General features: G+C 57.2%; 1 protein-coding gene across 1 annotated transcript; it reads left to right on the top strand.

The window, feature by feature from the left end:
- Positions 1-789: 789 nt before the first annotated feature.
- Positions 790-8,262, top strand: LOC146333828 (HAUS augmin-like complex subunit 8). Its single transcript, XM_084825726.1, is given in 8 exon segments — positions 790-844; positions 946-1,016; positions 1,754-1,825; positions 2,901-3,059; positions 5,632-5,693; positions 5,695-5,765; positions 6,224-6,365; positions 8,108-8,262. Coding segments are annotated over 8 exon segments (753 nt in total). The 3' UTR covers positions 8,229-8,262.
- The last annotated feature ends 15,360 nt before the right edge of the window (positions 8,263-23,622 follow it).

The raw sequence follows: 23,622 nt of genomic DNA, 5'->3' as shown, positions 1-23,622 counted from the left end.
CACGCTCAGCGCTCTGCCATCGGGGGGCTGGTTGCCCCTTTGGGGTCGCTCGTCTACCGTTCTTGGCCTTCTCCCTGAGGCGCAATGGGGGGGGCTCCTGGGGGTAGGGGCAGGGTCGCTCAAGGGTGGGGGGGAGTGCCGCTGCACTCGTGTCCCCCTCGTGGGCTTCCCTCTGGCAGCGGGTTGGCCCCTGCGGACAGAATGCTGGGCCTGACGGACCTCTGGCCCGATCCGGCACGGCTCCTGTCTTCACGGCCCTGCAGACCAACTTGCCCAGCAGGGGCGTCCAGAGAACCTTTGAGCAGAGTGTGGACGTCGCTGGTCTCCCGTGAAGTCGTCGGAGCCCTGCGAGGGGGAGTCGGGCTGCTCACGCTTTTCTCCCCCTCACTTCCTTCCCCTCCAGAACCTGCTGCTGGCGTGCTGCAGTCAACTCTGCTGGACGGCGCTGGGCGCGCCCGGCCTGACCTGGACTTCTCGCCATTAACGGTGGGGTTTGCCTTTGGTTGCAAAGGCGGGGAGCTTGCCAGGGCCGGGGGCGCTGAGTTTTCAAACAGAGGCTGCAGCGTGGGAAGCAAAAGCTGCTAGCCAAAGAGGAAACCGCAAAAACACCACCAGAACCACCGATCGCACCTGCTGGAATTCCCTCTGGGCTCCCCTGGGCCAGCCTGGGGCCCTCCAGATGTGCTGGACTGCAGCGCCCATTCTCCCCAGCCAGCAGGTTATGGGAGTTGCAGTCCGGCGCACCGGGTTGGCGAAGGTGGCTTTACAGGGTTGCGGAGCCAGCCGGAGATGTCTCCTCGCTCTACACGGAAAAGGGTGGCGGTGGTCCCATGGTTGCAGCCACGTGGGGGTCTCCTCCTCCCCGCTGAAGCTCCAGCCTCGCCGTTCTCGACGGGAACGCAGCGCGGCCTTCATGTCTGCCTCTATTTGCCTGCGCTCTTCCAGACCACAGCCACCACGGGGCCCGGGGTTCGAAGGCCAGCGTCGAAGGTCCCTCCAGAAAGAAGCAGGCCGTGGTGAGTGGCACCGGTGAATCGCGCGGAGAACGCGATTGCTGTCCGTGTGCAGCTTGGATCAGCAGCCCGTGGCTGTGGGAGCCACGTTCCGGAGGCCTCCTCTTGCCAGGACGCTGGGCCCCAGCCCCGGGGAAACACTCTGTCTCGGGCCCGTCGGCCCGCCTTGCCAGCCTGCCGCCTCCGAATGTCAGTTCCGGCGTGGGCATGGCATGGGTAGCCCACTCCGTCTCGGCCTTTCTTCCCCCTCCTCACCGTTCCACGGTGGCGGCGGCACCTCGGCCGCTTGTCCCTGCCTAATTTGGGCCGGGAGACAGCCACAGAGGTTGTGAGGAGGGCGTTTGCCCACGCGATGGAGTGGGTGACCGTGGGGCGCAACGGCCCCCAGCTTAGACGGCTTTAAAAAACAAACCCGTCTCGGAGGCAGCATGCTTATGGACGCCAGTGGCTGGGGGACATGGGCGGAAGGGGGCCACGTTGAGTCGTTCAGAGAAGCGCAAGGGACTGAGACCGGGAGAGGTCCTCCGAAGATGGGAAGTTTTGGGCTCTATTTTTTTGTTTGCGATCTTCCTATTTCTGAGCGGATCACTGGCTGAGCAGCTGCCTTGTGGAGGCCTGAGCCTCCGTCCTTAGAGGCCTTCGATAAATGGCCGAGCATCGCCTGCCTCGGGGGGGGGGGCTTCAGGGGCTCTTTCTGCTCCTGTGCATTGTTAGAAGGAAATCTGCTTTGTTTTTCCCAGGCTCCTTCCGATTCTGACCTGATTGGGATGCTGGACTCTCAGACACTGGTGCTGACCTATGCCTCCATCAAGGTAAAGCACCCGCGGGCATCTGCTTAGATCGGAGGGGGAAATCCCAAATTGCAAAATGGGGAAGGTCTCGGGGGGCCATGTTCCCTGGGCGGGGCCAGGGTTAGAGTGGGAAGGGTCAACTGCGACAATTACCATTTCAAGTCTACTCAGGAGTAAGCCGGTCAGGGCTTCTGCCTGTCTTCTCAGAAGGAAGCAGGGCTGAATCACTCAGGTGCGCTTTCACATAGGGTCCCAAACGCCAAGCCCCTGCATGTGTGCTCACAAGTAAGCAGGCGACAAATCTGCATGTCTACTAAAAAGGAAGCAGGGCTGAATCACTCAGGTGTGCTTTCACATAGGGTCCCAAATGCCAAGCCCCTGCATGTCTGCTCACAAGTAAGCAGGTGACAAATCTGCACGTCTTCTCAGAAGGAAGCAGGGCTGAATCACTCAGGTGCGCTTTCACATAGGGTCCCAAACGCCAAGCCCCTGCATGTGTGCTCACAAGTAAGCAGGCGACAAATCTGCATGTCTACTAAAAAGGAAGCAGGGCTGAATCACTCAGGTGTGCTTTCACATAGGGTCCCAAATGCCAAGCCCCTGCATGTCTGCTCACAAGTAAGCAGGTGACAAATCTGCACGTCTACTCAGAAGGAAGCAGGGCTGAATCACTCAGGTGCGCTTTCACATAGGGTCCCAAACGCCAAGCCCCTGCATGTCTGCTCACAAGTAAGCAGGCGACAAATCTGCACGTCTACTCAGAAGGAAGCAGGACCGAATCACTCGGCGTTTTCAAGGCACGCCCCACATGCCAAGCCTCTGCATTTCCACTCGCAAGTAAGCAGGTCTCCTGCCTGCCAAATGCCCAGCTCACCATCTTTGCAACAACTCACTTCTTTGCAGTATGTTTAAAAGTGAATTCCCTTTAAATGCTCCCTTATTCCTGAGCTGCGATGCAAGGAAACCGCACAAGCAGCTTGCAGGCTGGGCTTTCCCCACCTGACCCGGATCCGACGCATTTTTAAACAAAGTCAAACTTCTTGGAAACTGCCCTGCCTTTTGTGGCTTTGACCCCGGTGATGTTCTGTTGTAACAGATGGAGAAAAACCAGACTCTGCTGCAAGGGAGGACCGAGAGGGACTTGCTGATGCTCTCTGAGGAAGTGGGGAAGCTGGAGAGGGAGGCGAACGAGAAGAGGCGAAGGCTGCAGCGTCTGAAGAAGGAGCGCGAGCTCTCTGAAGCCCTGGACAGACAGGTTGGGTTGTTTCGTCACTGTCACTTCATCTCAGTATCTCTGTGCTGCTTTTCGGGGGCCCCAGGGAGCCCTCAAGGTGGCTTGCAAACATAGCGGGATCAGTTGAAAGCCACCGCCCCATTAAAACTGCTCCGTAAACAAAACATGGGGGATCAGACAGCTTACGGGCTCCATCACACGGAGCTTTTGTCCTGCGATCGAGAGTGCCCCCTCGTGGAAGTTTGCGGGCTCTTTGCCTGACACCGTGACTCTGCTGCACCAAAGGCCCTTTGTCCCGTTTTTAAATCAATCGCAGATAATGAGTCAAATTACCCCGTTGCGTTCCGCTTCAGTTTCCTCCGTGAAAAGAGTTAAAGCGGCAAGGAGAGGAGCGAGATCAATGGGAGACAGTGGACGACTCGGAGACGGGGTGGGGGGAGGGAAGGAAGGAAGGAAGGAAGGAAGGAAGCAGGTGTAAAGGGAGTCAGTGGAGATCCTGCATTTCAAACAGAAGCGGCGAGCCCCGTTTTAAATTCAGGGTTTTCGCTTGGTGTAGAAATGCCCTTTAAAGCACATCTACACAGCGGAGTTCTTGCGGTCTTGGAGGCTGGGAAGGATGGGGCTGGGTGAGCCTGGTGATGCTGGACCGGGTTAGATCGTGCCCAGATGTCTCTTCTGTATATTCATGGGTAGGCAGCAAATCCCTGAGCAGGGGCCGCCGCCTCTGTCCTTGTCCTTTTGGAGTGCCAGCCATTCCCTCTTGCCAGACTGCCTACAAGAATCTGGTGTTGTGCCTGGATTAGAATAAAGGCCCAGGCCCTGAGCTCGGGCTAGGAAGCGGCGACTGGGGGCACAAGGGAGAGCAGAGCGGAGGCGCAAGGGAGAGGAAGGAGAGGGGTTGGTGAACGGCAGAGGCTTCAAGCAGGCCTTTAACTCCACTCGGGGCCTTGCTCTTCTCCTTTCCAGAGTTCTTGGCAGGAGGAAAGGAAAAGCTGCAACTCTCCGGCAGCTTTTCTTAACTCTGGGCAGTGGCTGGGGGCCGTGGTGGTCCACTTTGCCACTGCACCACAGAACACCCAAGTTGCAGGACAGGTCCTTGTGGGACCAAGGGGGACCCTGGCCAATCCATCAGTGCATTTGCAATACCGCCTTTCCACAAAGGATTGTGCTCCGGGCAGCTTGCAGCAGAGAAAAACACCAGCGGTGAAACAGGTGTGTGTGTGTATCAATGCACATCTGCGTGCGCGCACATCCACACCCCTATATATCTGTACGTCCACATCTGTGGAATATTGCATGCAGCTCCAGGCACACGCTTTACAAAGGGTGCTGACAAACCGGAGGATGTCCAGGGAGGAGAGACCAAAGTGGCGAGGGGCCTGGAAGTCCTCCGAGGAACGGTGCAAAGAGCTGGCTATGGTTAGCCCAAGGAAGAGGCGTTTCAGGGCAGGCGTGAGAGCAGTGTTCAAGTACTTGGAGGGCTGTCTCCCTGGAGTGGGAGCAGAGGCATTCCCTGCTGCTTTCCAGGGGAGGACAAGGGCCTCTGGGTTGAACCTGCAGGGAGGCAGAGTTTGGGCAGACATTAGGGGAAGCTTCCTACCAGGGAGGAACTGGCAGCCTTCGGAGGTGGCGGGATGTCCTTTGCCGGAGATGCGGGGGGAGGCGTCTGTCAGGGATGCTGTAGCTGCATCCTGTGTTGAGCGGGGGGTGGGCAGGCGAGAGGGCTTCTGAGGTCTCTCCCGACTCTGGGCTCCTATGAATATTTCCAGCCAATTCGAGCGACGGTCTCCAGGGAATTGGGGCGATGGTCCGGCATTTCCCGCGGAGTCCTCTGTCTCGGCAAGGCAGCAAAGCGTAGCCCTTCACTCCATCACGGAGGCAGGCCGGACGGGGCGGCCATGGCGGCCACAGCCTTCCTGCTTCCGCAGCTCCGGGAGACACGCTGTGCTGGCCTGCAGCTGGAGCGCAGCGCCGCGCTCCTTCCCTCAGGCACGCCACTCCCAGCTCCAGTCAGCACCAGTCGGAATGCTGAGGAGCTCCGCAGCTTGGAGAGCTGCTTCTGAGCTCTGCCTGGCTGTGGCTGGAACCCGGAGCCGATCCACCACCCTGCTGGCGTCGGAGGCGCCGGCCTGTCTGGGGAGGCGGCACGGCCTCCTCAGCGCCTGCTGCCAGGCTCTGCAGCTCCCTGCCAAGGAGGGTCCATTGCCCCCGCTGCGGCCCTCCCCCTGGCAGGCAAAGACCGTCCTGCTTGAGCGGCCCTTGGCCGTTGCCAAAGCAGGCTTTAGCGGGGCGGTGCTGGTCTGTCCCTTGCTTGCCGCGCATGCCTTTAATGGGTTTGTTGCCCTGCATTTCAAGTGAGGTTTTGTGTTTAATCTGCATTTATCGGTAGCCGCCTTGAGGGCCATTTTGGGGCAGAAAGGCGGGGTATGGATGCAAATACAGGCGCTGCTGGGAAGGCCTGCCGGAAGCAGCGGTTCCTGGGCGTCACGCAGCTGCTGAGCGGGGCTCTGCGAGGAGCTCTGTCCGTCTGTGGCGTGGCCTGATGACTAACCCACGGGGCTTTTCTCCCCCGCCACGCACGCTCGGTGTCCAGATTGGACTGCTCAGCCCGCTTTCCGAGCAATGTGTGCGGTTCCAGGAGGAGCACTTCGCCATGGCTGGACACGACGAGGCACCAGCTGCCCATGAAGGGCATCTGCGCGGGAGAGGACCGGTGCCAATACCTAGGTACGGACCTCCGGCACCTTCCTGTGCCCACCCGGGAACAGGTGAGGCGGCGTCTCCTGCGACGCAAGGCCGTGGCGAGCCGAGCAAGAGAAACGCTGCACCTGGCAGTCCGGGTTCTGGCACGATGAGAGTGGAGTTCTGTGACCAGCGTTGAAACCGGCCTCCCTGCCTGCAGGGGTCAGGCACATCTGGAGGGCCCCAGGTTGTGGAAGGTGGGTGGAAACCCCGCTGAACCTCCCCGTCCTGCATGATTCCTTCCAGTTGTGTGTGGGGGGGTTACTGAGCCCCGCCCTGGTCTCCTGGCTTTTGAAGTCCCAGCAGGCGCTGCCTCCATAATCGTCCTGGAGACTCGGTATTTGCACACTTGTTTCGGGGGAGGGGGGAATCCCTGATGTGCGATCGCCTCCTGTGTGCCGTCTGGCTGAGGGCTGCTTCTTCCGACCCTGTCCTTTGGGCAGCGGCTTTGCAGAAAGGCCTGGCTGAGACTCAGACCGTGCTGGATGAAGCCTTGGTGCAGCAGTCGAAGGACCACGCCGGGGCGCTGAGTGCCATGAAGGAGCTGGAGGAGGCAACTGTGAAGCTGGAGGCGGAGCTGCCCAGGTTTGTCAGGAAAGCGCAGGAGGATGCTTGGGTGGGGTTGGTGCCGGCGGTGTGGGGTAGCAACGTCTCAAGACGCCGAGGAGTCCTTGGTAATGGTCCCCCCAGTCAGGCCTGCATCCCTCTTCAGAGGAAGTGCTTTATGCCAGAAATCCCGAGTTTCGTTGTGAGAATAGGTTGAGAAGCTGCAGGGAAGCGCAGTTCGGCTGAGCGTTCAGAGAAACGGCTGTTTGGCAGTGGGACAGGCTCCCTTGGGAGGTGGCGGGCTCTCCTTCGTGGGAGGGATTTAAGCAGAGGCCGCGTGGCCATTTGCCAGGGACGCTGTAGCCGCACCCTGCGGAATGGTGGCTGCGGAGGCTGGGCTCAATGATCTCTGAGATCCCCTCTGCCTCTGTGGCTCCTTAAAGACCACCCACGCGCTACCATCGCCATCCGAGGCCCTCCTCAGAAAGCCTCCTCCGAGGGAGGCTCAGACGGTGGCAACAAGGGAGAGGGCCTCTTGCGGGGTGGCCCCTCGATTGTGGAACCATCTCTCCAATGCGGCCTGCCTGGCGCCATGGCCTTTCCGCTCGGGCATTTGGCAGCATATGATGGGTTTTTAACAAGTCCTGGGATTTCTTATTGTTATCAATCGTATGTGCGTGTGTATATAGATTTATACGTGTGGGTGTGCATCTGTTTATACGTTGTATGCAAATACTGTATTTTTAGGGCTTCTAGTCCTTGAAAACTGCCCAGAGAGCTTTGGCAACTGGGTGGGATAGAAATGGAATAGGTAAAATGAAAAGGAAATGAAGAGCAAAAGAGAAACGCAGCTTCTAGGTTGCCTCCCCGCTGCCCCTCCAGATACGTTGATTCCCTGTCGGGTTTTTACAGCTGTGGCCTGTAATATTAGTCCCTTTGCTACAGCTGCGCGAGGTGATCAGGGTAATGTTCCAGTTGGCTGGTGGGAGAACCTGCATCAAGAGGGTTGCAGGTTCGAGGCCTTAGCTGGGATTTGAATGTGAGTTCGGTCTGGTGCCCGCCCTGTTTTGTGGGTGGGGTGGGGAGGCGAATGGCCCTTTTGCCTGTGAGACAGCCGCGTTTGGGGGGATCAGATGACAATGGGCTTCCCCAACTGGTCACCTTCCAGCTGTATTGGACAACAAGTCTTATCATCCCCAGCCACTATGGCTATTGGCTGGGGTCAAATAATGGGGAAAGGGTGTTGCTTCTGGGAGGCACCTGGAATGTAGTGGACTCGATCAAGGCTCTCCAACCTTTTCGGCGCAGTGGGCATATTTGGGATTTTGACAGTGCTGTGGGCACACTCACAAAATGGTTCCCAGGGGAGGGGCTTGACCTTCATAAAACGGCTGCCCCGGCATGGCTGGCCGATCAGAAAATGCTCATTTCCCAGAAGGCAAAGACTGAAAGAAGAGCAACTGGCCCACGAACCAAAGTCCAAGGCAGAGGTGGGGGTCTGGGCTCCCAAACGCAAGACCACTCTTTGGAAGCCCAGGAAACGTGGGGTGGGAGGGTGACGCTTCGCTTTGCGGCAAGCCTGCCTCCTGCAATAATGATGCCTTTAAAAAAGCTTAAGAAACGGAAAAAGATTTGGAGGGGCTGCGTGGGGAGGCCCCAGGACCAGAGCTCCTGTTCCGTTCTCCACTGCCCTTCGCTCGGCTTTCTCCAAGGGGGAGCCCGTCTGGGTCCTGCACAATCGCTTCAACCACTTCTTTCTCTCCACCCCCACCGTCCCTTAGGACCTTTGCGCAAGTCCTGGATCTGTCTGCTGATTTGAGCAAGGAGTCATCCCTGCATCATCAGAAAGTCTGCGAAGACACCCTGGGCCTGGAGACCACAAAGCCATTTTACTTCCACTAGGCCAAGGCGGTCGCCCAGAGAGCAGGCCGGTTGTCCGATCACCGTCACGGTTTGTATTAAAGCACTTTTTCACGGCAAGCTGACTTTTGCAGCGTTCTTTCGGGGTTGTCCTGTCTCGCCCTTCCCCAGCCTGGTCCCTTCCAGCATCCTTGGGGGATGCTGGGAGTTGCAGTCCAACATGTCCGGAGGACACCAGGATGGCCAAGCTCCCTGTAGGGCTGTGTCTTGGCCCTTCCCGTTGCAAGGCAGGCGACGGGGCAGGAAAGAGAGCTGGGCTGCCATAACTAACTTCTGCCTCAATGTGTCTTTTCCACGAATTAATAAATTTGTGCCCAGCCTCTTCTGTGAAGTGAGGCATCTTTGAGCAACATCCGAAGAGCCCCGCTGGATCAGACCCAGGGTCCATCTAGACCAGCATTCTGTTCACACAGTGGAAACCCACAAGCAGGACACGAACGCAACAGCACCCTCCCGCCCATGTTCCCCAGCAACTGGTGTACATAGGCGCTCTGCCTCTGATGCTGGAGGTAGCGGTTAGCTATCAAAACTAGTAGCCATTGATAGCCTTCCTCTCCATGAATTTGTCTAACTCCCTCTAAAGGCCATCCAAACTGGTGGCCCTCATTACATCTTGTGGTCGTGAGTTCTATAGGTTATCTGTGCACTGTGGGAAAAGCCCTTCCTTTTTTCTGTCTTGAATCCCATGCTGTTCGGTTTCATGGCATGACCCTGTTGGGTTCTAGTATTATGAGGGAGGACAATGTCTCCCTCTCCATGTTCTCCACACCATGCATAATTTTGTACCCCTCCGTCATGTCTCCCCTGACCCTCCTTTTTCCCAAGCTCAGAAATCCTGGCTGTTGTAACCTTCCCTCGTAGGGAGGGATGCTCCAGCCCCTGGGTCAGTTGAGTTGCCCTTTTCTCCGCCTTAGTTAATTCCACAATATCCCATTCGAGGTGCGGTGACCAGAACCGTCCACAGTATTTTAAGAGTAGTCACACCAGAGATCTGCATGAAATGTTCACCTGAAATTGGCAGAGTTCTATACGCATGCAGGGTGGGGTGGGCGTAGACTGTGTTGTGCCGGTCGTTGTGTATATATATAAGCTGTGCATTGAAATGGCGTGTTTTAGGAAAGGAGTGGGGGGGAAGAATTCCTGTTGTCCACAAATACGTGCAGAACGCAGTTGCTCGCGGTTGAGTTGTGCCCCACCTGCCAGCAAGTAATCTGTCAAGGTGGTTACAGTCGTGATCAGAAAGCCATAAAGTGTCGTATCATCCATCACAAAACCAGTGGCACGTGAGTGCTTGGCCCTAAGAAAGCAGATCAAGACGGTACCTCCAGTTTCCTCCTGCCTCATCTCTTCATTCTAGTGGAGTCGGGCTGCAATCCTGCACCCACTTAACTGGGAATATGCCTCACTTTGATCAACGGGAGTTACTTCTGAGTAGGCACGTATAAGATTGCATGGATATTGCCGTTTTACCTGCAAGGCCCAAAGATGATGTTGGCTGTGCTGCCTGGGGGTGATGGGTGCTCAGCCTAACAGCCTTGGGGGAAGGCTGCCCTGGACATTTCTCAGCAGATATCTGGGGCCTGCCAGCCCTACCAGCAGCCCTGGAGACCAGCTGACCTTGACATCGGTGCCCCGGGTTATTATGGGACCTTGTCCCTCCTTTCTGCTGCCCATGCACAGGGAGCTCTCGGACTGGTATTATTATTACATTATATTTATTTATATCCCGCCTTTTTCCCACTACTGGGACTCAAGGCGGTCTCAGTTCTTAAGAACTACCCCATGTCCCATAGGTGCGCACAAATCTCTCTTGCTACAAGTTCTACTTTTAGCTTCACGAACACTCTCTGTTCCTGGCCCAACGCCCGCTGCTCGGAACGCATCTCGTTCTGCTCCGGCATGGCTTCTTTGACGGGCTCCAGCAAATCTCACAAGTTCTGGACGCTGGGTATATAGACAGAGACATTTAAGTTTCCATAAACGGCCTCGGGCGTGATCTACCACTTATCCTTAATTTCCCCCCACTCATAGTGCTGGGATTGAAGCCAGGCTAGGCTAACCCTGGACTTCCGGGCTCCGGTAGCCATCCCCACGCTTGGGCCCGGCTCAGCTGCTGAAGTCCTAGTTCAGAGGAGAGTTAAACTCTGTCTTAAAGTTAAAGTTTAAGAGTTAAAATAAAATCTGTCACTGCTTCCATTTCTTCCCCTTCTATATGCCAGGAAGTGATGGGGCCAGATGCCATGATCTTAAGTTTTTTTTAATGTTGTGTTTCAAACCAGCTTTTGCACTCTCCTCTTTCACCCTCCACAAGAGGCTCTTTAGATCCTCTTTGCTTTCTGCCATTGGGGTGGTATCGTCTGCGTATCTGAGGTTGTTGAGAATTCTCCCGGCAATCTTAATTCCGACCTGTGATTCATCCAGCCCGGCGTTTTTCATGATGTACTCTGCATATAAGTTAAATAAGCAGGGCGACAATATGCAGACTTGTACTCCTTTCCCAATTTTGAACCAATCGGTTGTTCCATGTCTGGTTCTTACTGTTGCTTCTTGACCCTCGTACAGGTTTCTCAGGAGACAGGTAAGGTGGTCTGGTACCCCCATCTCTCTAAGTATTTGCCACAGTTTGTTGTGATCCACACAATCAAAGGCTTTAGCGTAGTCAATGAAGCAGAAATAGACTTTTTTCTGGAATTCTCTTGCTTTCTCCATGATCCAGCGAATGTTGGCGATTTGATCTCTAGTTCCTCTGCCTCTTCAAAACCCAGCTTGTACTTCCGGTAGTTCTCGGTTCGCATACTGCTGAAGCCTAGCTTGTAGGATTTTGAGCATCACCTTGCTGGCATGTGAAATAAGCACAATTGTACAGTAGTTTAACACTCTATGGCATTGCCCTTCTTTGGAATTGGAATGTAAACTGACCTTTTCCAGTCTTGTAGCCACTGTTGAGTGTTCCAATTTTGTTGGCATATTGAGTGCAGCACTGTAACAGCATCATCTTTTAGGATTTTAAATAGCTCAGCTGGAAGACTGTCATCTCCGCTAGCTTTGTTGTTCGTAATGCTTCCTAAGGCCCACTTGACTTCACTCTCTAGGATGTCCGGCTCAAGTTCAGTGACCGCACTATCATGGCTATCAGGGACATTCAGATCTTTCCTGTATAGTTCTTCTGTGTATTCTTGCCACCTCTTCTTAATCTCATCTGCTTCTGTTAGGTCCCTGCCTTCTTTGTCCTTTATCATGCCCATCTTTGCACAAAACGTTCCCTTGAGATCTCCAATTTTCTTGAAGAGATCTCTAGTCTTTCCCATTGTATTGTTTTCCTCGATTTCCTTGCATTGTTCATTTAAGAAGGCCTTCTTGTCTCTCCTTGCTATTCTCTGGAACTCTGCATTCAATTGGATATATCTTCCCCTTTCTCGCTTGCTTTTCGCTTCCCTTCTTTCCTCAGCGACTTGTAAAGCCTCCTCAGACAGCCACTTGGCTTTCTTGCATTTCTTTTTCTTTGGGATGGATTGAGTTGCTGCCTCCTGAACAATGTTACGGACCTCTGTCCATAGTTCCTCAGGCACTCTGTCTATCAGGTCTAATCCCTGAAATCTATTCCTCACCTCCACTGTATATTCATAAGGGATATGATTTCGGTTGTACCTGAATGGTTTAGTAGTTTTCCCGACGTTCTTCAATTTAAGCCAAAATTTTGCAAGAAGCAGCTCATGATCTGAGCCACAGTCAGCTCCAGGTCTCGTTTTTACTGACTGTATAGAGCTTCTCCATCTTTGGCTGCAAAGGACATCATCAATCTGATTTCGATATTGACCATCTGGTGATGTCCATGTGTAGAGTCGCCTTTTGTGCTTTTGGAAAAGAGTGTTTGCTGTGATCAGCCTGTTCTCTTGGCAAAACTCTATTAGCCTTTGTCCTGCTTCATTTTGTACACCAAGGCTATGCTTGCCTGTTATCCCAGTGATTTCTTGACTTCCTACTTTAGCATTCCAATCCCCTATGATGATAGGGCTCATCCCCTATGAGCCAGTGTGGTATAGTGGCTAGAGTGCTGGACTGGGAGTTGGGAGATCCGGGTTCTAGTCCCTACTCAGCCATGGAAGCTCACTGGGTGACTTTGGGCCAGTCACAAACTCTCAGCCCAACCTACCTCACAGGGTTGTTGTTGTGAGGATAAAAAAAAGGCAGGATATAAATGTAATAATAAATAATAATAAAATAAATGATGAAGAAGGTCAGCAAGACAGCAGTTCGAGTCCCGAGTGCTGTGTGACAGAGTGAGCTCCCGTCTTCAGTCCCAGCTTCTGCCAACCTAGCAGTTCGAAAGCAAGAAACTGCAAGTAGATAAATAGGTACCGCTTCGACGGGAAAGGTAACATCGTTCCATGCACCTAGGTGTTCAGTCATGCCGGCCACATGACCACGGAAGCATCTTCAGACAGCGATGGTTGTTCGGCTTAGAAATGGAGATGAGCACCACACCCTAGAGTCAGACACGACTGGTTGGGGACACCTTTACCTTTATCTTTTTTATGAGGAAGAGGACATCTTTTTTTGGTGTTAGTTCTAGAAGGTGTTGTAGGTCTTCATAGAACTGATCAACCTCAGCTTCTTCAGCCTCGGTGGTTGGGGCATAGACTTGAATTACTGTGATGCTGAATGGTTTGCCTTGGATTCGTGCTGAGATCATGCTATCGTTTTTGAGATTGTACCCCAGGACTGCTTTTCTCACCCTTTTGTTGACTATGAGTGCTACTCCATTTCTTCTAAGGGATTCTTGCCCACAGTAGTAGATATGATGGTCAACTGAATTAAATTCGCCCATGCCTGTCCATTTTAGTTCACTGATTCCCAAGATGTCGATGTTCAGTCTTGCCATCTCATGTTTGACCACCTCCAGCTTACCTTGATTCATTGACCATACATTCCAGGTTCCTAAACAGTATTGTTCTTTACAGCATCAGACTTTCTTTTCACCACCAGACACATCCGCAGATGAGTGTCCTTTCAGCTTTGGCCCAGCTGCTTCACTCTTTCTGGAGCTACTTGGAAACACCCTCTGCTCTTCCCCAGAAATATATTGGACACCTTCCAACCTGAGGGGCTCATCTTCCAGCGTCATCTCTTGTGATACGTTCCGTGGGGTTTTCTTGCCAGGAATACTGGGGTGGGTTGCCAATTCCTTCTCCAGCGGACCACATTTTGTCAGAACTCCCCGCCATGACCTGTCCGTCTTGGGTGGCCCTGCACGGCATAGCTTACGGCTTCGGTGAGTCATGCAAGCCCCTTCGCCACAGCAAGGCAGTGATCCATGAAGGGGAAAAACTGGCCATAGGGTAAATGATTCCTGCGATGTGCTGGATGATAGCTGTCGTATCTTAAGAAAGCACTTTTATCTGCAGGCTTGCGAAACACGGCCGTCAAAGGCTCACGGAATCGGAGAACAGTAGGGTTGGAGGTTCCTGCACTGGGCAGGGGGTTGGACTCGATGGCCTCGTAGGCCCCCACCAGCCCTACTATTCTATGATTCTATAGGGATGACATGACTTGGATTCCTGCATAGCGCAGGGGGTTGGACTTGATGGCCTTGTAGGCCCCTCCTATTCTATGATTCTATAGGGATGCCCTGACTTGGATTCCTGCACTGGGCAGGGGGTTGGACTCGATGACCTTGCAGGCCCCTTCCAAGCCTACTATTCTATGATTATATAGGGATGCCCTGACTTGGATTCCTGCACTGGGCAGGGGGTTGGACTCGACGGCCTTGCAGGGCCCTTCCAGCCCTACGATTCTATGATTCTATAGGGATGCCCTGACTTGGATTCCTGCACTGGGCAGGGGGTTGGACTCGATGGCCTTGCAAACCCTTCCAGACCTACTATTCTATCATTCTATAGGGATGCCCTGACTTGGATTCCTGCGTTGAGCAGGGGGTTGGACTCGATGGCCCTGTAGGCCCCTTCCAGCCTTAATATTCTACCATTCTATAAGGGTGCCCTGACATGGATTCCTTCCTTGAGCAGGGGGTTGGATTCGATGGCCTTGCAGGCCCCTTCCAGCCCTACGATTCTATGATTGTATAGGGATGCCCTGACTTGGATTCCTGCACTGGGCAGGGGTTTGGACTCGATGGCTTTGCCGGCCCCTTCCAGCCGTACAATTCTATGATTCTATAGGGATGCCCTGACTAGGATTCCTGCATAGCACAGTGGGTTGGACTCGATGGCCTTGCAGGCCCCTTCCAGCCCTACGATTCTATGATTCTATAGGGATTCCCTGACTCGGATTCCTGCATAGCGCAGGGGGTTGGACCCGATGGCCTTGTAAGCCCCTTCCAACCCTACCATTCTATGATTCTATAGGGATGCCCTGACTTGGATTCCTGCATGGCGCAGGGAGTTGGACTCGATGGCCTTGCAGGCCCCTTCCAACCCTACTGTTCTAAGATTCTATAGGGATGCCCTGACTTGCATTCCTGCCTTGAGCAGGGGGTTGGACTCAATGGCCTTGCAGGCCCCTTCCAGCCCTACTATTCTATGATTCTATAGGGATGCCCTGACTTGGATTCCTGCACTGGGCAGGGGGTTGGACTCGATGGGCTTGCAGGCCCCTTCCAGCCGTACAATTCTATGATTCTATAGGGATGCCCTGACTTGGATTCCTGCCTTGAGCAGGGGGTTGGACTCAATGGCCTTGCAGGCCCCTTCCAGCCCTACTATTCTATCATTCTATAGGGATGCCCTGACTTGCATTCCTGCACTGGGCAGGGGGTTGGACTCGATGGCTTTGCCGGCCCCTTCCAGCCGTACAATTCTATGATTCTATAGGGATGCCCTGACTTGGATTCCTGCACTGGGCAGGGGGTTGGACACGATGGCCTTGTAGGCCCCTTCCAACCCCACTATTCTATGATTCTATAGGGATACCCTGACTTGGATTCTGGCACTGAGCAGGGGGTTGGGCTTGATGGGCTTGCAGGCCCCTTCCAGCCCTACGATTCTATAGGGATGGCCTGACTTGGATTCCTACATAGCACAGGGGGTTGGACTCGATGGCCTTGCAGGCCACTTCCACCCCTACGGTTCTATGATTCTATAGGGATCCCCTGACTTGCATTCCTGCATAGCACAGAGGTTGGACTCGATGGCCTTGCAGGCCCCTTCCATCCCTACTATACTGATTCTATAGGGATGCCCTGACTTGGATTCCTGCACTCGGCCGGGGGTTGGACTCGATGGCCTTGTAGGCCCCTTCCAGCCCTACGATTCTATGATTCTATAGGGATTCCCTGACTTGGATTTCTGCATAGCGCAGGGGGTTGGACTCAATGGCCTTGTAGGCCCCTTCCAACCCTACCATTCTATGATTCTATAGGGATGCCCTGACTTGGATTCCTGCCTTGAGCAGGGGGTTGGACTCAATGGCCTTGCAGGCCCCTTCCAGCCCTACTATTCTATGATTCTATAGGGATGCCCTGACTTGGATTCCTGCACTGGGCAGGGGGTTGGACTCGATGGCCTTGCAGGCCCCTTCCAGCCCTACTGTTCTATGATTCTATAGGGATGCCCTGACTTGCATTCCTGCACTAGGCAGGGGGTTGGACTCGATGGCCTTGCAGGCCACTTCCAGCCCTACAATTCTATGATTCTATAGGGATGCCCTGACTTGGATTCCTGCATAGCGCAGAGGGTTGGACTCGATGGCCTTCCAGGCCCCTTCCAGCCCTACGATTCTATAGGGATGCCCTGACTTGCATTCCTGCATAGCACAGGGGGTTGGACTCGATGGCCTTACAGGCCCCTTCCAGCCCTACGATTCTATGATTCTATAGGGATGCCCTGACTTGGATTCCTACATAGCACAGGGGGTTGGACTCGATGGCCTTATAGGCCCCTTCCATCCGTATTATTCTTTGATTCTATGGGGATACCCTGACTTGGATTCCGGCACTGAGCAGGGGGTTGGACTTGATGGCCTTGCAGGCCCCTTCCAGCCCTATGATTCTATAGGGATGCCCTGACTCGGAGTCCTGCACTGGGCAGGGGGTTGGACTCGATGGCCTTGCAGGCCACTTCCAGCCCTACTATTCTATGATTCTATAGGGATGCCCTGACTTGGATTCCTGCACTCGGCCGGGGGTTGGACTCGATGGCCTTGTAGGCCCCTTCCAGCCCTACGATTCTGTGATTCTATAGGGATTCCCTGACTTGGATTCCTGCATAGCACAGGGGGTTGGACTCGGTGGCCTTGCAGCCCTGCGGTTCTGTAATTCCATAGGGATGCCCTGGCTCGGATTCTTGCATAGCGCAGGGGGTTGGACTCGGTGGCCTTGCAGCCCCTTCCAGCCCTGCGGTTCTGTGATTCTATAGGGATGCCCTGGCTCGGAGTCCTGCACTGGGCAGGGGGTTGGACTCGGTGGCCTTGCAGCCCCTTCCAGCCCTGCGGTTCTATGATTCTATAGGGATGCCCTGGCTCGGAGTCCTGCACTGGGCAGGGGGTTGGACCCGGTGGCCTTGCAGCCCCTTCCAGCCCTGCGGTTCTGTGATTCTATAGGGATGCCCTGGCTCGGATTCTTGCATAGCGCAGGGGCTGGACCCGGTGGCCTTGCAGCCCCTTCCAGCCCTGCGGTTCTGTGATTCTATAGGGATGCCCTGGCTCGGAGTCCTGCACTGGGCAGGGGGTTGGACTCGATGGCCTTGCAGCCCCTTCCAGCCCTGCGGTTCTATGATTCTATAGGGATGCCCTGGCTCGGAGTCCTGCACTGGGCAGGGGGTTGGACTCGGTGGCCTTGCAGCCCCTTCCAGCCCTGCGGTTCTATGATTCTATAGGGATGCCCTGGCTCGGATTCTTGCATAGCGCAGGGGCTGGACCCGGTGGCCTTGCAGCCCCTTCCAGCCCTGCGGTTCTGCGATTCTATAGGGATGCCCTGGCTCGGAGTCCTGCACTGGGCAGGGGGTTGGACTCGGTGGCCTTGCAGCCCCTTCCAGCCCTGCGGTTCTATGATTCTATAGGGATGCCCTGGCTCGGAGTCCTGCACTGGGCAGGGGGTTGGACTCGGTGGCCTTGCAGCCCCTTCCAGCCCTGCGGTTCTATGATTCTATAGGGATGCCCTGGCTCGGAGTCCTGCACTGGGCAGGGGGTTGGACTCGGTGGCCTTGCAGCCCCTTCCAGCCCTGCGGTTCTGTGATTCTATAGGGATGCCCTGGCTCGGAGTCCTGCACTGGGCAGGGGGTTGGACTCGGTGGCCTTGCAGCCCCTTCCAGCCCTGCGGTTCTATGATTCTATAGGGATGCCCTGGCTCGGAGTCCTGCACTGGGCAGGGGGTTGGACTCGATGGCCTTGCAGCCCCTTCCAGCCCTGCGGTTCTATGATTCTATAGGGATGCCCTGGCTCGGAGTCCTGCACTGGGCAGGGGGTTGGACTCGGTGGCCTTGCAGCCCCTTCCAGCCCTGCGGTTCTATGATTCTATAGGGATGCCCTGGCTCGGATTCTTGCATAGCGCAGGGGCTGGACCCGGTGGCCTTGCAGCCCCTTCCAGCCCTGCGGTTCTGCGATTCTATAGGGATGCCCTGGCTCGGAGTCCTGCACTGGGCAGGGGGTTGGACTCGGTGGCCTTGCAGCCCCTTCCAGCCCTGCGGTTCTATGATTCTATAGGGATGCCCTGGCTCGGAGTCCTGCACTGGGCAGGGGGTTGGACTCGGTGGCCTTGCAGCCCCTTCCAGCCCTGCGGTTCTATGATTCTATAGGGATGCCCTGGCTCGGAGTCCTGCACTGGGCAGGGGGTTGGACTCGGTGGCCTTGCAGCCCCTTCCAGCCCTGCGGTTCTGTGATTCTATAGGGATGCCCTGGCTCGGAGTCCTGCACTGGGCAGGGGGTTGGACTCGGTGGCCTTGCAGCCCCTTCCAGCCCTGCGGTTCTATGATTCTATAGGGATGCCCTGGCTCGGATTCTTGCATAGCGCAGGGGCTGGACCCGGTGGCCTTGCAGCCCCTTCCAGCCCTGCGGTTCTGCGATTCTATAGGGATGCCCTGGCTCGGAGTCCTGCACTGGGCAGGGGGTTGGACTCGGTGGCCTTGCAGCCCCTTCCAGCCCTGCGGTTCTATGATTCTATAGGGATGCCCTGGCTCGGAGTCCTGCACTGGGCAGGGGGTTGGACTCGGTGGCCTTGCAGCCCCTTCCAGCCCTGCGGTTCTATGATTCTATAGGGATGCCCTGGCTCGGAGTCCTGCACTGGGCAGGGGGTTGGACTCGGTGGCCTTGCAGCCCCTTCCAGCCCTGCGGTTCTGTGATTCTATAGGGATGCCCTGGCTCGGAGTCCTGCACTGGGCAGGGGGTTGGACCCGGTGGCCTTGCAGCCCCTTCCAGCCCTGCGGTTCTATGATTCTATAGGGATGCCCTGGCTCGGAGTCCTGCACTGGGCAGGGGGTTGGACTCGGTGGCCTTGCAGCCCCTTCCAGCCCTGCGGTTCTGTGATTCTATAGGGATGCCCTGGCTCGGAGTCCTGCACTGGGCAGGGGGTTGGACCCGGTGGCCTTGCAGCCCCTTCCAGCCCTGCGGTTCTATGATTCTATAGGGATGCCCTGGCTCGGAGTCCTGCACTGGGCAGGGGGTTGGACTCGGTGGCCTTGCAGCCCCTTCCAGCCCTGCGGTTCTGTGATTCTATAGGGATGCCCTGGCTCGGAGTCCTGCACTGGGCAGGGGGTTGGACCCGGTGGCCTTGCAGCCCCTTCCAGCCCTGCGGTTCTATGATTCTATAGGGATGCCCTGGCTCGGAGTCCTGCACTGGGCAGGGGGTTGGACTCGGTGGCCTTGCAGCCCCTTCCAGCCCTGCGGTTCTGTGATTCTATAGGGATGCCCTGGCTCGGAGTCCTGCACTGGGCAGGGGGTTGGACCCGGTGGCCTTGCAGCCCCTTCCAGCCCTGCGGTTCTATGATTCTATAGGGATGCCCTGGCTCGGAGTCCTGCACTGGGCAGGGGGTTGGACCCGGTGGCCTTGCAGCCCCTTCCAGCCCTGCGGTTCTATGATTCTATAGGGATGCCCTGGCTCGGAGTCCTGCACTGGGCAGGGGGTTGGACTCGGTGGCCTTGCAGCCCCTTCCAGCCCTGCGGTTCTATGATTCTATAGGGATGCCCTGGCTCGGATTCTTGCATAGCGCAGGGGCTGGACCCGGTGGCCTTGCAGCCCCTTCCAGCCCTGCGGTTCTGCGATTCTATAGGGATGCCCTGGCTCGGAGTCCTGCACTGGGCAGGGGGTTGGACTCGGTGGCCTTGCAGCCCCTTCCAGCCCTGCGGTTCTATGATTCTATAGGGATGCCCTGGCTCGGAGTCCTGCACTGGGCAGGGGGTTGGACTCGGTGGCCTTGCAGCCCCTTCCAGCCCTGCGGTTCTATGATTCTATAGGGATGCCCTGGCTCGGAGTCCTGCACTGGGCAGGGGGTTGGACTCGGTGGCCTTGCAGCCCCTTCCAGCCCTGCGGTTCTGTGATTCTATAGGGATGCCCTGGCTCGGAGTCCTGCACTGGGCAGGGGGTTGGACCCGGTGGCCTTGCAGCCCCTTCCAGCCCTGCGGTTCTATGATTCTATAGGGATGCCCTGGCTCGGAGTCCTGCACTGGGCAGGGGGTTGGACTCGGTGGCCTTGCAGCCCCTTCCAGCCCTGCGGTTCTGTGATTCTATAGGGATGCCCTGGCTCGGAGTCCTGCACTGGGCAGGGGGTTGGACCCGGTGGCCTTGCAGCCCCTTCCAGCCCTGCGGTTCTATGATTCTATAGGGATGCCCTGGCTCGGAGTCCTGCACTGGGCAGGGGGTTGGACTCGGTGGCCTTGCAGCCCCTTCCAGCCCTGCGGTTCTGTGATTCTATAGGGATGCCCTGGCTCGGAGTCCTGCACTGGGCAGGGGGTTGGACCCGGTGGCCTTGCAGCCCCTTCCAGCCCTGCGGTTCTATGATTCTATAGGGATGCCCTGGCTCGGAGTCCTGCACTGGGCAGGGGGTTGGACTCGGTGGCCTTGCAGCCCCTTCCAGCCCTGCGGTTCTGTGATTCTATAGGGATGCCCTGGCTCGGAGTCCTGCACTGGGCAGGGGGTTGGACCCGGTGGCCTTGCAGCCCCTTCCAGCCCTGCGGTTCTATGATTCTATAGGGATGCCCTGGCTCGGAGTCCTGCACTGGGCAGGGGGTTGGACCCGGTGGCCTTGCAGCCCCTTCCAGCCCTGCGGTTCTATGATTCTATAGGGATGCCCTGGCTCGGAGTCCTGCACTGGGCAGGGGGTTGGACCCGGTGGCCTTGCAGCCCCTTCCAGCCCTGCGGTTCTGCGATTCTATAGGGATGCCCTGGCTCGGAGTCCTGCACTGGGCAGGGGGTTGGACTGGGTGGCCTTGCAGCCCCTTCCAGCCCTGCGGTTCTATGATTCTATAGGGATGCCCTGGCTCGGAGTCCTGCACTGGGCAGGGGGTTGGACTCGGTGGCCTTGCAGCCCCTTCCAGCCCTGCGGTTCTATGATTCTATAGGGATGCCCTGGCTCGGAGTCCTGCACTGGGCAGGGGGTTGGACTCGGTGGCCTTGCAGCCCCTTCCAGCCCTGCGGTTCTGTGATTCTATAGGGATGCCCTGGCTCGGAGTCCTGCACTGGGCAGGGGGTTGGACCCGGTGGCCTTGCAGCCCCTTCCAGCCCTGCGGTTCTATGATTCTATAGGGATGCCCTGGCTCGGAGTCCTGCACTGGGCAGGGGGTTGGACTCGGTGGCCTTGCAGCCCCTTCCAGCCCTGCGGTTCTGTGATTCTATAGGGATGCCCTGGCTCGGAGTCCTGCACTGGGCAGGGGGTTGGACCCGGTGGCCTTGCAGCCCCTTCCAGCCCTGCGGTTCTATGATTCTATAGGGATGCCCTGGCTCGGAGTCCTGCACTGGGCAGGGGGTTGGACTCGGTGGCCTTGCAGCCCCTTCCAGCCCTGCGGTTCTGTGATTCTATAGGGATGCCCTGGCTCGGAGTCCTGCACTGGGCAGGGGGTTGGACCCGGTGGCCTTGCAGCCCCTTCCAGCCCTGCGGTTCTATGATTCTATAGGGATGCCCTGGCTCGGAGTCCTGCACTGGGCAGGGGGTTGGACTCGGTGGCCTTGCAGCCCCTTCCAGCCCTGCGGTTCTGTGATTCTATAGGGATGCCCTGGCTCGGAGTCCTGCACTGGGCAGGGGGTTGGACCCGGTGGCCTTGCAGCCCCTTCCAGCCCTGCGGTTCTATGATTCTATAGGGATGCCCTGGCTCGGAGTCCTGCACTGGGCAGGGGGTTGGACCCGGTGGCCTTGCAGCCCCTTCCAGCCCTGCGGTTCTATGATTCTATAGGGATGCCCTGGCTCGGAGTCCTGCACTGGGCAGGGGGTTGGACCCGGTGGCCTTGCAGCCCCTTCCAGCCCTGCGGTTCTGCGATTCTATAGGGATGCCCTGGCTCGGAGTCCTGCACTGGGCAGGGGGTTGGACTGGGTGGCCTTGCAGCCCCTTCCAGCCCTGCGGTTCTATGATTCTATAGGGATGCCCTGGCTCGGAGTCCTGCACTGGGCAGGGGGTTGGACTCGGTGGCCTTGCAGCCCCTTCCAGCCCTGCGGTTCTATGATTCTATAGGGATGCCCTGGCTCGGAGTCCTGCACTGGGCAGGGGGTTGGACTCGGTGGCCTTGCAGCCCCTTCCAGCCCTGCGGTTCTGTGATTCTATAGGGATGCCCTGGCTCGGAGTCCTGCACTGGGCAGGGGGTTGGACCCGGTGGCCTTGCAGCCCCTTCCAGCCCTGCGGTTCTATGATTCTATAGGGATGCCCTGGCTCGGAGTCCTGCACTGGGCAGGGGGTTGGACTCGGTGGCCTTGCAGCCCCTTCCAGCCCTGCGGTTCTGTGATTCTATAGGGATGCCCTGGCTCGGAGTCCTGCACTGGGCAGGGGGTTGGACCCGGTGGCCTTGCAGCCCCTTCCAGCCCTGCGGTTCTATGATTCTATAGGGATGCCCTGGCTCGGAGTCCTGCACTGGGCAGGGGGTTGGACTCGGTGGCCTTGCAGCCCCTTCCAGCCCTGCGGTTCTGTGATTCTATAGGGATGCCCTGGCTCGGAGTCCTGCACTGGGCAGGGGGTTGGACCCGGTGGCCTTGCAGCCCCTTCCAGCCCTGCGGTTCTATGATTCTATAGGGATGCCCTGGCTCGGAGTCCTGCACTGGGCAGGGGGTTGGACTCGGTGGCCTTGCAGCCCCTTCCAGCCCTGCGGTTCTGTGATTCTATAGGGATGCCCTGGCTCGGAGTCCTGCACTGGGCAGGGGGTTGGACCCGGTGGCCTTGCAGCCCCTTCCAGCCCTGCGGTTCTATGATTCTATAGGGATGCCCTGGCTCGGAGTCCTGCACTGGGCAGGGGGTTGGACCCGGTGGCCTTGCAGCCCCTTCCAGCCCTGCGGTTCTATGATTCTATAGGGATGCCCTGGCTCGGAGTCCTGCACTGGGCAGGGGGTTGGACTCGGTGGCCTTGCAGCCCCTTCCAGCCCTGCGGTTCTGTGATTCTATAGGGATGCCCTGGCTCGGAGTCCTGCACTGGGCAGGGGGTTGGACTCGATGGCCTTGCAGCCCCTTCCAGCCCTGCGGTTCTGTGATTCTATAGGGATGCCCTGGCTCGGAGTCCTGCACTGGGCAGGGGGTTGGACTCGATGGCCTTGCAGCCCCTTCCAGCCCTGCGGTTCTGTGATTCTATAGGGATGCCCTGGCTCGGAGTCCTGCACTGGGCAGGGGGTTGGACTCGGTGGCCTTGCAGCCCCTTCCAGCCCTGCGGTTCTGTGATTCTATAGGGATGCCCTGGCTCGGAGTCCTGCACTGGGCAGGGGGTTGGACTCGGTGGCCTTGCAGCCCCTTCCAGCCCTGCGGTTCTGTGATTCTATAGGGATGCCCTGGCTCGGAGTCCTGCACTGGGCAGGGGGTTGGACTCGGTGGCCTTGCAGCCCCTTCCAGCCCTGCGGTTCTGTGATTCTATAGGGATGCCCTGGCTCGGAGTCCTGCACTGGGCAGGGGGTTGGACTCGGTGGCCTTGCAGCCCCTTCCAGCCCTGCGGTTCTGTGATTCTATAGGGATGCCCTGGCTCGGAGTCCTGCACTGGGCAGGGGGTTGGACTCGGTGGCCTTGCAGCCCCTTCCAGCCCTGCGGTTCTGTGATTCTATAGGGATGCCCTGGCTCGGAGTCCTGCACTGGGCAGGGGGTTGGACTCGGTGGCCTTGCAGCCCCTTCCAGCCCTGCGGTTCTGTGATTCTATAGGGATGCCCTGGCTCGGAGTCCTGCACTGGGCAGGGGGTTGGACTCGGTGGCCTTGCAGCCCCTTCCAGCCCTGCGGTTCTATGATTCTATAGGGATGCCCTGGCTCGGA

Source organism: Heloderma suspectum, chromosome Z (assembly GCF_057233095.1).
Source record: "Heloderma suspectum isolate Gila_16-S chromosome Z, 16-S_ref, whole genome shotgun sequence".
Classification (NCBI taxonomy): Eukaryota; Metazoa; Chordata; class Lepidosauria; order Squamata; family Helodermatidae; genus Heloderma; species Heloderma suspectum.
Note: the sequence above shows the minus strand (reverse complement) of the source record. Positions and strands in the feature narration are given on the sequence as shown.